This window comes from Myxocyprinus asiaticus, chromosome 4, assembly GCF_019703515.2.
Source record: "Myxocyprinus asiaticus isolate MX2 ecotype Aquarium Trade chromosome 4, UBuf_Myxa_2, whole genome shotgun sequence".
Taxonomy (NCBI): Eukaryota; Metazoa; Chordata; class Actinopteri; order Cypriniformes; family Catostomidae; genus Myxocyprinus; species Myxocyprinus asiaticus.
Genome location: NC_059347.1, coordinates 49,137,898 through 49,149,915, shown reverse-complemented (window position 1 = coordinate 49,149,915; position 12,018 = coordinate 49,137,898). Strand labels below are relative to the sequence as shown.

The following is a 12,018-nucleotide window of genomic DNA, read 5'->3' as shown; positions in this document are numbered from 1 at the left end:
TACTTTCTGTTCAGTCCTTGCCTGGTTTCGTGTTGATGAGTACTCTGGGTTCACAGGAAGGAAAGGCACAACTGTTGTCTCCGTTACCAAGGTGCTGTGGTTCTGAGTGGCCAGCCAAACTACACCAGACACGAAAGTAAATGCTTATCAAGATCTATGTCACTTCACACACTTTGCATACAGTTATACAGGGCTTAATGAATGCATTCTTTCCATTGTTCATCAGAGCTGAATTTCACGTCTTTTTCATGATCTAAACATCTCACCTGCATCGGTCTCTCTTCGATCGACTTCATCGTACACATCCATTGCCAGTTCCTCAAATAAATGATCGCTGAGCTGCAACAATATTTAACAGAGTTACATATGTAAGTCATTTTAATTGCTGTAAAACTGCACTACAAGCATGTCAGGAGATTTCAACTACCCTAGCTAAAGAGCTAATAAAGATATTGCCATTAATATTTGTGACTGGCACATAATGGTTTTTGGGGGCTGGATTGCCATCTGCTTCAGAGGTGACCTATGGTTTCCTCTGCTCTTAGTCTATTTTTATTGTTTAGCTTATTATGTAGTGTATGTAAAAAAAAAATAAAAAAAAAAAAATAAAAAAATCAAGAGGACTCACAGACTGTAGTTTCCTTTTGGCAGCTTTCGCAAACTCTGAGATCTCCAGACTGCTGTTCAAAAATAATAAAATGGCAAATAAAGTTAGTTTGTTTTTTATTTATTTATCAAAATTAACTAAATACATATGATGTGCATATATAGATATATATAAATACTACACACACACACACACACACACACACACACACACACACACACACACACACACTGGCGGCCAAAAGTTTGGAATAATGTACAAATTTTGCTCTTATGGAAAGAAATTGGTACTTTTATTTACCAAAATGACATTCGACTGATCACAATGTATGGTCAGGACATTAATAACTTGAAAAATTACTATTACAATTTGAAAAAACTTAAACTATTTCAAAGAGTTCTCATCAAAAAATCCTCCACGTGCAGCAATGACAGCTTTGCAGATCCTTGGCATTCCAGCTGTCAGTTTGTCCAGATACTCAGGTGACATTTCACCCCACGCGTCCTGTAGCACTTGTCATAGATGTGGCTGTCTTGTTGAGCACTTCTCACGCACCTTACAGTCTAGCTGATCCCACAAAAGCTCAGTGGGGTTAAGATCCATAACACTCTTTTCCAAATATCTGTTGTCCAATGTCTGTGTTTCTTTGCCCACTCTAACCTTTTCTTTTCGATTTTCTGTTTCAAAGTGGCTTTTTATTTGCAATTCTTCCCATAAGGCCTGCACCCCTGAGTCTTCTCTTTACTGCTGTACATGAAACTGGTGTTGAGTGGGTAGAATTCAATGAAGCTGTCAGCTGAGGACATGTGAGGTGTCTATTTCTCAAACTAGAGACTCTGATGTACTTATCCTCTTGTTTAGTTGTATCTGGGCCTTCCACATCTCTTTCTGTCCTTGTTAGAACCAGTTGTCCTTTGTCTTTGAAGACTGTAGTGTACACCTTTGGATGAAATCTTCAGTTTTTTTGGCAATTTCAAGCATTGTATAGCCTTCATTCCTCAAAACAGTGATTGTCTGATGAGTTTCTAGAGAAAGCTGTTTCTTTTTTTGCCATTTTAGACCTAATATTGACCTTAAGACATGCCGGTCTATTGCGTACTGTGGCAACTCAAAAATAAACACAAAGACAATGTTAGGCTTCATTACCAAATAAGCAATTTAGCATGTTTACTCAAGGATAAGGTGTTGGAGCGATAGCTTCTGGAAATGAGGCCTGCCTAGATTTGATCAAAACTGACTTTTTTCAAATAATGTTGGTACTGTTTTACATCAGTAATGTCCTGACTATACTTTGTGATCAGTTGAATGCCACTTTGGTGAACTAAAGTACCAATTTCCTTCCGAAACAGCAAAATCTGTACATTATTCCAAACTTCTGGCCGCCAGTGTGTGTATATATATATATATATGAACGCATATATATATATTGAAAATTACCATTCAAATACCATTCTCATTAGTAAATACTTACACATTTCTGTTTCATCAAAGACAGCAAAAAAGGGAATAACAAGATATTAACTCTAGATTACATTAACCTTAAAGGGATAGTTCACCCAAAAATTTTAAAATCGGTTATCATTCACTTACCTTTATGTTATTCCAAACCAGTAAGACACAAAACAGATAAACAATATGTTAGTCTCAGTCACCATTCATTAACACACTGTCTAACATCTCCTTTCGTAGTCCACAAATGAAAGAAAGTTCTACAGGTTTCGAACAACATGAGGGTGAGTAAATCGTGACAGAATTTTCCTTTTCGGGTGAACTGTCCCTTTAAAAACTTGGTCAGATCACTATCCTGACTGAGCCAAGGAGTACTCTGGGATGTGATCTGTAGATAGCAATTCAGAATATTTAAGAACATGACTGAGCACAGCACATCCCAGAATGTTCCTTTGCAGAAGAAACATCTTTAAAGTCGATAGCACAAGTATCATTAACAGGACAACACCAGAACATATCAGATCAATCCAGTTATTATTATTATTACCTGTCTGCCATCTGTGGTATAATAAAATGTTGACCATTCTTGTGACCTAAAAAACAGATTATATAGACAATATTGACATACTGGCATTGTATACATTTAATATTGAGAATCTGCTGATAAAGATGACCAACTGTCAAGCTCATTCATCACTGTGGGATTTTATTGAGCCATCTGGCACTTTAAAGACTTTGAGCCAATTATCCAATCTGACTAAAGTAAGAGCTGCTGTAAAACAGTTTCCTCAGCGAAACATCAGTTCTCATTATGATAACACACCATCAGCACCAACAGCGCGCTGACTCACCAGGCTTCCGCCCACAGAGATAGAAAGCCAGTCGGTCTGTAAGCTCGTACTGTATCTCCACCAGTCTGTCTGCCAGGTCCTGATGGCCAGCCTGCCTGTTTACAAACAATGCAACAATGTTAAAAGGATAGTTCACTAGGGGGCCTGGGTAGCTTAGCGAGTAAGACGCTAACTACCACCCCTGGAGTCACGAGTTCGAATCCAGGGCGTGCTGAGTAACTCCAGCCAGGTCTCCTAAGCAACCAAATTGGCCCGGTTGCTAGGGAGGGTAGAGTCACATGGGGTAACCACCTCGTGGTCGCTATAATGTGGTTCTCGCTCTCAGTGGGGCGTGTGGTGTGTTGTGTGTGGATGCCGCGGAGAATAGCATGAAGCCTCCACATGCGCTATGTATCCGCAGTAACGCGCTCAACAAGCAACGTGATAAGATTCGCGGATTGACGGTCTCAGACACGGAGACAACTGAGATTCGTCCTCCGCCACCCGGATTGAGGCAAGTCACTACACCACCACATGGACTTAGAGCGCATTGGGAATTGGGCATTCCAAATTGGGGAGAAAAGGGGATAAAATAAAATAAAATAAAATAAAAAAATAAATAAAATAAAAAAAAATATATATTACCCTTTAAAATAAATAAATAAATAAATAAATAGTTCACCCAAAAATGAAAATTCTCTCATCATTTACTCATTCTCATGCCATCCCAAATGTGTATGATTTTTTCTTTCTTCTGCAGAACACAAATGAAGATTTTTAGAAGAATATATCGGCTCTGTACGTCCACACAATGCGACTGAATGATGACCAGAACTTTAAAGCTCCAAAAAGCACATAAAGGCAGCATAAAAGTAATCCATACAACTCAAGTGATTAAATCTGTCTTCAGAAGCGACATAAGTGTGGGTGTGAAACAGATCAATATTTAAGTCCTTTGTTTACAAAAAATCTCCACTTTCATATTCACCTTCTTCTTTTGTTTTTGTTGATTCACATTCTTTGTGCATATCGCTACCTACTGGTCGGGGGTGGTCAAAGGTGGAGATTTATAGTAAACAAGGACTTAAATATTGATCTGTTTCTCACCCACACCTATCATATCACTTCTGAAGACATGGATTTAACCAATGGAGTCGTATAGATTACTTTTATGCTGCCTTTGTGGACATTTTGGAGCTTTAAAGTCCTGGCCACCATTCACTTCTTTTGTATGGACCTACAGAGCTGAAATATTCTTCTAAAAATATTTGTTTGTGTTCAGCAGAAGAAAGAAAGTCATACACATCTGGGATTGCATGAGAGTGAGTAAATGATAAGAGAATTTTCATTTTTGGGTGAACTATCCCTTTGAACACTCTTATGTATATTTGCCACAATGGACTAAAAATAAAGATGGATTTCATTACACACTTTGCAGAATGCCCAGTTGCTTGTGTCCATCAATATGGTCACTACTGATTACCTTGCATAGTCGATGGGTGTTTTGCCATTGGAGTCTGGATTCCCAGGGTCTGCCCCATAAACACAGAGAAGTTCAGCCTGGCAAACCTGCCCTGCTTTAGCTGCAATGTGCAGCGGTGTGTTCCCTTTTTCCTTTTTAAAAGAACCGTTCAAAAGAAGTGATGAGTTTCAAAACAACTCTGAATTGAATGAATGAAAAATTAGACATGATCAGTTAAGGTGAGATCAGAGGTTTTACCGGGTGGAAGAAGTTGGCTTGAGCTCCAAGGGATAGTAACCGCAAACAAGTCTCAAGATTGCCGGTTCGAACGCTGGAGTGAAGTTGCTATAGAATCAAAGAAAATGTGTATCAATAGAAACAATTTCACAAGTCAGACAGCAGAAGCCATGATTTGGCTGGCCTTAAATTAACCCTCAGCTAAGCCCCACCCCCTTAGTTACTGTTGATAGGTCTGATATTTGCGTTCATTTGGAAATAAGGTCTGACACAGTTTAATCATGTACTTTTTAGGGCATGTATTTTTCAAAATTTAGGCCACATCCAAAATAATCTGTTTTTGTTTGAAAACTCTGTTTTCAGTTTTTTAATGTTCTCATTTTCCACTGTATGTGGTAATGAAAAGGGTTTTCGAAATGCTCCTTTTAAAACAATGGAAAAGAATACAGGGGGCAAATTCACTAAACAGTTGCTCCACTTTAGCGCATGGTATTTCAGCATGTAAACCTGCATGTTATTCAGTAACCACTTGCAATTAAATTAAGTCATTTTTATTCCTTTCAATGCAAACATGCCTCCTTCCTATGTAAATTAGCCTATTATAGATTGTGCTTCATTCACAAAAATGACCTGGTTCAATTTATATTGCTCTATTACCGCCAGATGAAAGCAGACAGTAAAATGAATCAACTAGCAAGATCGGAATTGCACATGCAAATTGTGTTTAGCAGCTGTGGGTGCATTTGCACCGTTGCCTGATCAACATTATTCCTTTAGAGAATTGGGCACTAAACCAGCGTAGACAGCACATGCAAATAACCGCCGCTTTTAATGGGCGCGATACATTTTTAGTGAATTCCGCGCATGGTTTATTCTTTCGGGGTACTTTGCAGTGGCATGCAGTGGACTGTTGAAATGAAAAGGCAGAGTGTCATCTCAGTGTTAGTTTTTTTTAACAAGTCCAATATAAATTCCTATTTCAGTTCCAGTTGACATTTTAATAGCTTTCAGGTTAAACCCATACAAATCTGAAATCTGATTTATCACAACATGTGATATGAAAAAGTAGGCCTGCATAAAAACATATAACATAAAAAGTCACATATTTTGCTTATAAATGCAACAACACAATAAAATAGTAAAAATGTCTATTGTTCTATATGTAACATATACAGTATTTTCCTTAAATCAGTTTATTATCATAACATTTTCATAGGTTATGTACATAAATGCTCAAAAAAATTAATATGTATATGTTAATTGCCAAATATCAGATTTCTGTACAGGAAGGCATATGAAATACCTTTTAACTTACACATAAAAAAAGCATGAAATACTTATTTTTGCAAGTTGAAATTAACTATTTATTAAATCAAGTCAAATCAAAGACTCATCAAGTGTATGCATTGTTTTATAATTATTATTTTTAATTGCCTTAAAATAAATACCTACAAGAATACAACAACAAGCATATTTCATGAATATTTCATCTGCCTATTATTTTTATAGTCTTTAAAAATGTAAAAGTATTTTTGGATAATCCGTCATCTACTCCTTGGTAAACAACACAGGGTTGTGATTGCATGGATCTGCACCTTTAAGAGCAAGTGCTCACTCACATACAATTAAAAGCCAGATTTCAAGCAATTTTAAGTTCATTTTGATTTGGATGTGACCAAAAGTATGGTTGTCTGTGTCAGTTAGTTGTTTTCTGTGCAAATAGTTTCTGCAATTCCATCAGTTCCATTTATAGCGATCCGCAGAGACCCGCTGTGAGGACGAGAGCATGAGAGGCGGGCACTACTGCACTGATTGACTGACAGCGTATTGAACGAACCAGCGCTAACTGGACTCAATGTCTGCCCTCACGTGATTTTTTTGCTGTATTCTGCGGTTAATTCCCCTCTCATTCACGCCACGCTATAGGTGCTGAATGAGATCGTAATGAGCTGAAGGGAGGCTTGAGAGATGCTGCCTCCCTCTGAAACTATATCCGCAGAGTGTTGCTGTTTGACAGAGTGACTGCAGAAATATGACTGCTATACACATTGTTTGAGCTCACATTTCATAATATTTTATTTGTTTTATTTATGTAGTCATTTATTTTGCTCACCCGAATTTTTGCAGAGGCAATGCCTCCCTTGCCTACTCGGAGAAATCATGACTGGTACTTTGTGTCACTATTACAAGTGCCCCAACAACAACATATTTTTGGATATCCCGTTTGATAATAATGCTAGTAATGGGTGAATCAAATATTTGAAAGACCAATTATTAGATGGGAAGTGAGAAGAAAATATAAAATATAAAATAAATATAAATATAAAACAGGAAACTCTTTCCTTACCTTGCTTAGATCTGTGGATGCTGAACTGTCATCATCTCGACAAGGTAAATGATGGACGAAAGCCAGCATTTGATACTTTGCTTTTATGAACTCTGCCTTACTGGGGCTTTTGGGTGAAAGAAACAATGTACATTGTATTTATACAACTACTAGAACCAATCAAATGTCACCAATTTGGGAGAGCTGACAGATATCTCCGTTTATTTGACAGAAATCTCTCTTGTAATGAAGATGTTTACATTAAACTCACTGGACTTTATCCTGAGGGTTGACTTTGCGTTTGCCGCTCATAATGGACGAGGGGTCCAACAGAGTGTGCTCCCAAATTGCATTAGCGCCATTGTTGTATAATGTCTGAACCATCTGTGGATGAGAAAGAAAAGGGTCATCCATCAAAATGGATGATTGAAAAAATTCACGATGACAATATGCTCCTTAAAGGAATAGTTCACCCAAAAATGAAAAATCTCTCATGATTTACTCACTCTCATGCCATCTCAGATGTGTATGACTTTCTTTCATCTGCTGAACACAAATGAAGATTTTTAGAAGAATTTCTCAGCTCTTTTGTTCCATACAATGCAAGTAATAGGGTGCCAATTTTGAAGCTCCAAAAATCACATAGTCAGCATAAAAGTAATCCATAAGACTCCAGTGGTTAAATCAATATCTTCAGAAGCGTTATGATAGGTGTGCAAAGCCCTTCTGATAGGGGAGCCTACAAGGTTAGCATAGATTAGCATAACGCGGCCGTTCCATAGACATTCTATAGCGGAACACTGGCGAGGAGACAATAGGCCGTTCAATCTGAATGGATGTCTATGGAGGAGATGCTTCACAACGCTGAATAAAGTGCTTTTGTGAGGAAACAGCTTATTATTTAATGAATTAACCGCCTGTCCCCTAATCTACAACATGTTTTACACTAAAAATCCTTTTGGAGTGAACTATGTGTGGACTTTACTATGACAAAATTGCTGTTTTATAAGAGAAGGTGTCAGTTTATGGCTCTCTCCATTCAGTTGTATGTAAGATTCAGATACCTTTGTTATTAATGACACCTGTGGCCGTTAAGTGGACTGCAGTCAGCTACCTGTTGCTCGTGCTCGTGCACATACTCCATAGGGACGCGAGCGAGCGAGTATCGACCAAAACAATGACGTAACGTACAGAGACTGAACGTGATTCACCAACATCATGCTGACAGATGAGGTAGCATAATTAAAATTACACAGTTATGATTGTTTTACTACAAACTTTGCGACTGTATATTATATTTGACTCTCCAGTGCTGGAACAGAGCTAAAACAAAATGTGGATATACGTCTGACTATGTGAAACTGTAGTTTGAAGTAATCACTTTTCTTTGCATGATACATTGACTGCATTTATACGATAGCCTATGTCGGCGTTAGCTAGCTAGCCAGCTTTATCAAAAGCTGTTAGCTAAATTTGGTGGATGATGACAGTAGCTGTTTATAAAATAGAATGAACATTATAAATATGTTGACACAATTCAGTATTGATGTGATTCCATCACAACTGTCATTTTGATATATCGATACGCTACTGTTTTATAATAATAGATTTTCTGTTTAACCAAGTTACGTTACACTAATGAATGGAGCTTTTTGCATCATCTTGAACATTGTCTAGCATTCATTTCATGTGTTATTGTAGTTTACCTTGATGAATAATTACAGATTAACATTGTTTATGTCAGTTAATGTGAATCTGCATACCTGACTTTTAGTATAAAGAGAAGATCGTTGAAATTATTTGAAAGTTACAAAGCAAGGTAGCTTGCAATTTGTCAGCGTTAGCAGGCAAGATCAAGTTAGCTAAAATTACACAGATCAATCCTTATGGCACTATATTTCACATGCTTTGCAGTTATGTAAGCTTACCTGTCCAATAAGAAGAACGCCAATTCAGGGTCGGTTTTGATCCCCAAAACTGAACGAAGTTCCCTCCGGAATCAAATGCCTTGCCGATGTTCACTCTAGTTTTCGTTCGACCACGATCACGTTCCCCCTTAGCCAGACTGGATTCAGTAGATAAATGTTGTTTTTTTTTTTGGCTTACTCTGAGTTTGTGTAGGAGTCAGTGTTGTGCTGGGAGCCGGACGTTTGCTGGATTCCATCTTTAAGATAACGTTACCTAGTTTTGCAGTTTGTTGTCGCTGTTGAATAGCGGAAGATAAGCACTGAGGCAAGGCTCTCGGGATCGCGCATAAACGTCACATCCTTTGGATTTTCCCCGCAAAACCGACCCGCTCCCTTCGCATGAAAATCAGTCTACAGGCTTTAATAGGCAACATAGGAAATCCGGGAAGGACAAATTTTTTACGTTGCGTTACAAGCCGTTCACACATTGACAAAAAAAATATTATGTCAATATTATGCGAATATTACATGAAAATTGTTACATATTGCACCTTTAAATATTGATCTATTTCTCACCCACACCTATCATATCACTTTTTATGGATTAAAACACTGGAATCATATGGATTACTTTTATGATGCCTTAATGTGCTTTTTAGGAGCATCAACATTTTGCCACCCATTCACTTGCATTATACGGACCTACAGAGTTGAGATATTCTTCTTTAATTCTTCATAATTTGTGTTCTGCAGAAGAAAGAAAGTCATACACACCTGGAATGCATGAGGGCAAGTAAATGATGAGAGAATTTTCCTCTTTGGGAGAACTATCCCTTTAAATGTCTCTGAGTCACAGTCACTGGTGGAAGGCCTTGTGGTTAGATCTCACTCAAACAAAAAAATGACAAATTCTTCTCTAAATAGGACTGTGGAAAAGGATTTGCTTTTGCTTTGGAATAATGTGCTAATGAATCATGCACAATCAGAATTTTGATATCATGTTGACTTTAAAGACAAGACTCATAAAAGGGAGTCTCTATTTGTCTGAGTGGCCTCACCTGTAGCTGGGTGGGCGGCCAAGGTGTGTGTGACAAATGCCGCACTTGCGAGTTGTGGCGGCCCAGACTGCGGTGAACACCGCAGCACTCATCACATATCAAAACTCCTCTGTTCACAGATGCCCAGTGAGGATCTAAAGGAAATCAACAGATTTACAGGAAGGCAACATACAGCATGTCTCAGCAGCATGTTGTGCATTGATCAATACACAGTAACACTAATGGAGCTTTTTGGATGCTGCAGGAAAATACTAATATAATAATAGTTTAAAAGGTGTGGTGATGGGGGCGTGGCCGAGCGATGTCTGTGGAGAGTGAGTCCGGGAGAGAAAGAACAGTAAGGATTGACACCTGTGGAAAATCACCTCTAACAGGTGTTTTGTGTTGCAGTGAGAGCTGGAGAGGGATAAAAGGGCAATCCAAACCGCCAGAGGAGAGAGAGAGCTACGCTTCAAACGCCTCAGTGTTTGTGTGCTGAAAAGCCACGTTGTTTATTGTAAATAAATGGCTTGATTGAGAAAAGAATACGCAGAGTCCCGCTTCCTCCTTCCGACAGATCCAGTGACTTGTTACATTGGTGCCGAAACAGTCCTCGCAGCTGGCCGAAGTTTTCAAGACCCTCGCCAGCATCCACCAAGCACAACATCAGTCTCTGCTTGAGCTGCGTCTGGAACAGAAGCAGCAGTTCCAGGTGCTTTCCAGGCTCAAGCGGATGACCGGCAGGTGCTGCAGAGCTTGGTACACCAGGATGGGTCTTCAGCTGCGACCCTGGACCCACTCATGGCCGTGACGCACATCATGCTTTCCAAGATGGGACCTCAAGATGACCCGGAGGCTTTCGTCGAGCTCTTTGAGCGGATGGCTGACGCATGGAAGTGGCCGAGGTCCCAGTGGGCGGCCCACCTACTGCCGCTGTTGTCCAGGGAATCCCAACTCACGGCCCAACAACTTCCTGCCCAGAACAACATCTGCACCACTTTAACAAGTCACTGGATCTGTTGAAAGGAGGAAGCGGGACTCGGCGTATTCTTTTCTCAATGAAGCCGTTTATTTACAATAAACAACGTGGCTTTTCAGCACACACACTTTAACGCGCACACACACACACTAAGGCGTTTGAAACGTAGCTCTATCTCTCTCCTTTGGATTGCCCTTTTATCCCTCTCCAGCTCTCACTGCAACACAAAACAGCTGTTAGAGGTGATTCCCACAGGTGTCAATCCTTACCGTTCTTCCTCTCCCGGCCTTGCTCTCCACAGATGTCGCTCAGCCACGCCCCCATTACCACAAAAGGCTAATGCAATCAAGCTGCTTCTTACAAGAATGCACTATAGAAAATAAACTACATTCGTCCAATAAACCAGGGCTCTGTTACCCTGTAGGGAACAACTGCTTAGCAATTCAGTGATCAATTGTTGTACAATAAAATAGGAACTGGCTCTCTAAAACATGTTACATATATTACTTTTATTGTTCTGTTTCTCACCACACCTATTATATCGCTTCTGAAGATATGGATTTAACCACTGGAGTCTTCAGGATTACTTCAATGTTTCCTTTATATGATTTTTGGCGCTACAAAGATCTGATCACCATTTACTTGCACCGTATGGACCTACAGAGCTGAGATATTCTTCTAAAAATCTTAGTTTGTTTTCCACTGGAGAAAGAATGTCATAGATATCTGGGATGTCATGAGGGTGAGTAAATGATGAGAGAATTTTCATTTTTGGGTGAACTATCCTTTTAACAGTGATATTTATGTGATGTAATCTATGATGACAACAAAATGTGAGGCTCACTTCTTCCTTATAAGGCCATTGTAGCAAGAGTTGAATGTCATCCTTTTTTTTTTTTTTTTTTTTTTATGTAAACGCGCTCACTTCCTCTAACATACGCATTCTTCAAACCACAACAAATGTTATGCAGCTGAGTTTTATTTCCAGAGTGCAAGCAGGTGACTAGGAAACACAACTACTGAGTGACTGGTAGTTTCAGTGCCTTATAACATATTATTCCAGAGGGTCATCTACTACTGTGGTTCTCAAATGGTTTTGCTACAGCACCCAAATTTTCATTGTAAATCTAGTTGCAATTTATTATTTTTTTTTCACCTGCTGTCCGTGACCATATTAGCACACA

The 12,018-nt window shown here is 39.0% G+C and overlaps 1 protein-coding gene across 2 annotated transcripts in view; it reads right to left on the bottom strand.

Annotated features, from left to right (window-relative positions):
* Positions 1-12,018, bottom strand: part of LOC127434690 (ARF GTPase-activating protein GIT2-like) — a 46,741-nt gene that overhangs the window by 24,596 nt on the left and 10,127 nt on the right. For both annotated transcript variants that reach the window (XM_051687606.1, XM_051687607.1), the window contains exons 2-11: positions 9,877-10,010; positions 7,183-7,295; positions 6,933-7,038; positions 4,607-4,693; positions 4,370-4,500; positions 2,908-3,002; positions 2,604-2,649; positions 629-680; positions 267-339; positions 22-119 (exon numbers count right to left, since the gene is read on the bottom strand). In XM_051687606.1, the coding sequence (XP_051543566.1) occupies positions 22-119; positions 267-339; positions 629-680; positions 2,604-2,649; positions 2,908-3,002; positions 4,370-4,500; positions 4,607-4,693; positions 6,933-7,038; positions 7,183-7,295; positions 9,877-10,010 (935 nt within the window). The remainder of the gene's footprint in view (positions 1-21; positions 120-266; positions 340-628; positions 681-2,603; positions 2,650-2,907; positions 3,003-4,369; positions 4,501-4,606; positions 4,694-6,932; positions 7,039-7,182; positions 7,296-9,876; positions 10,011-12,018) is intronic.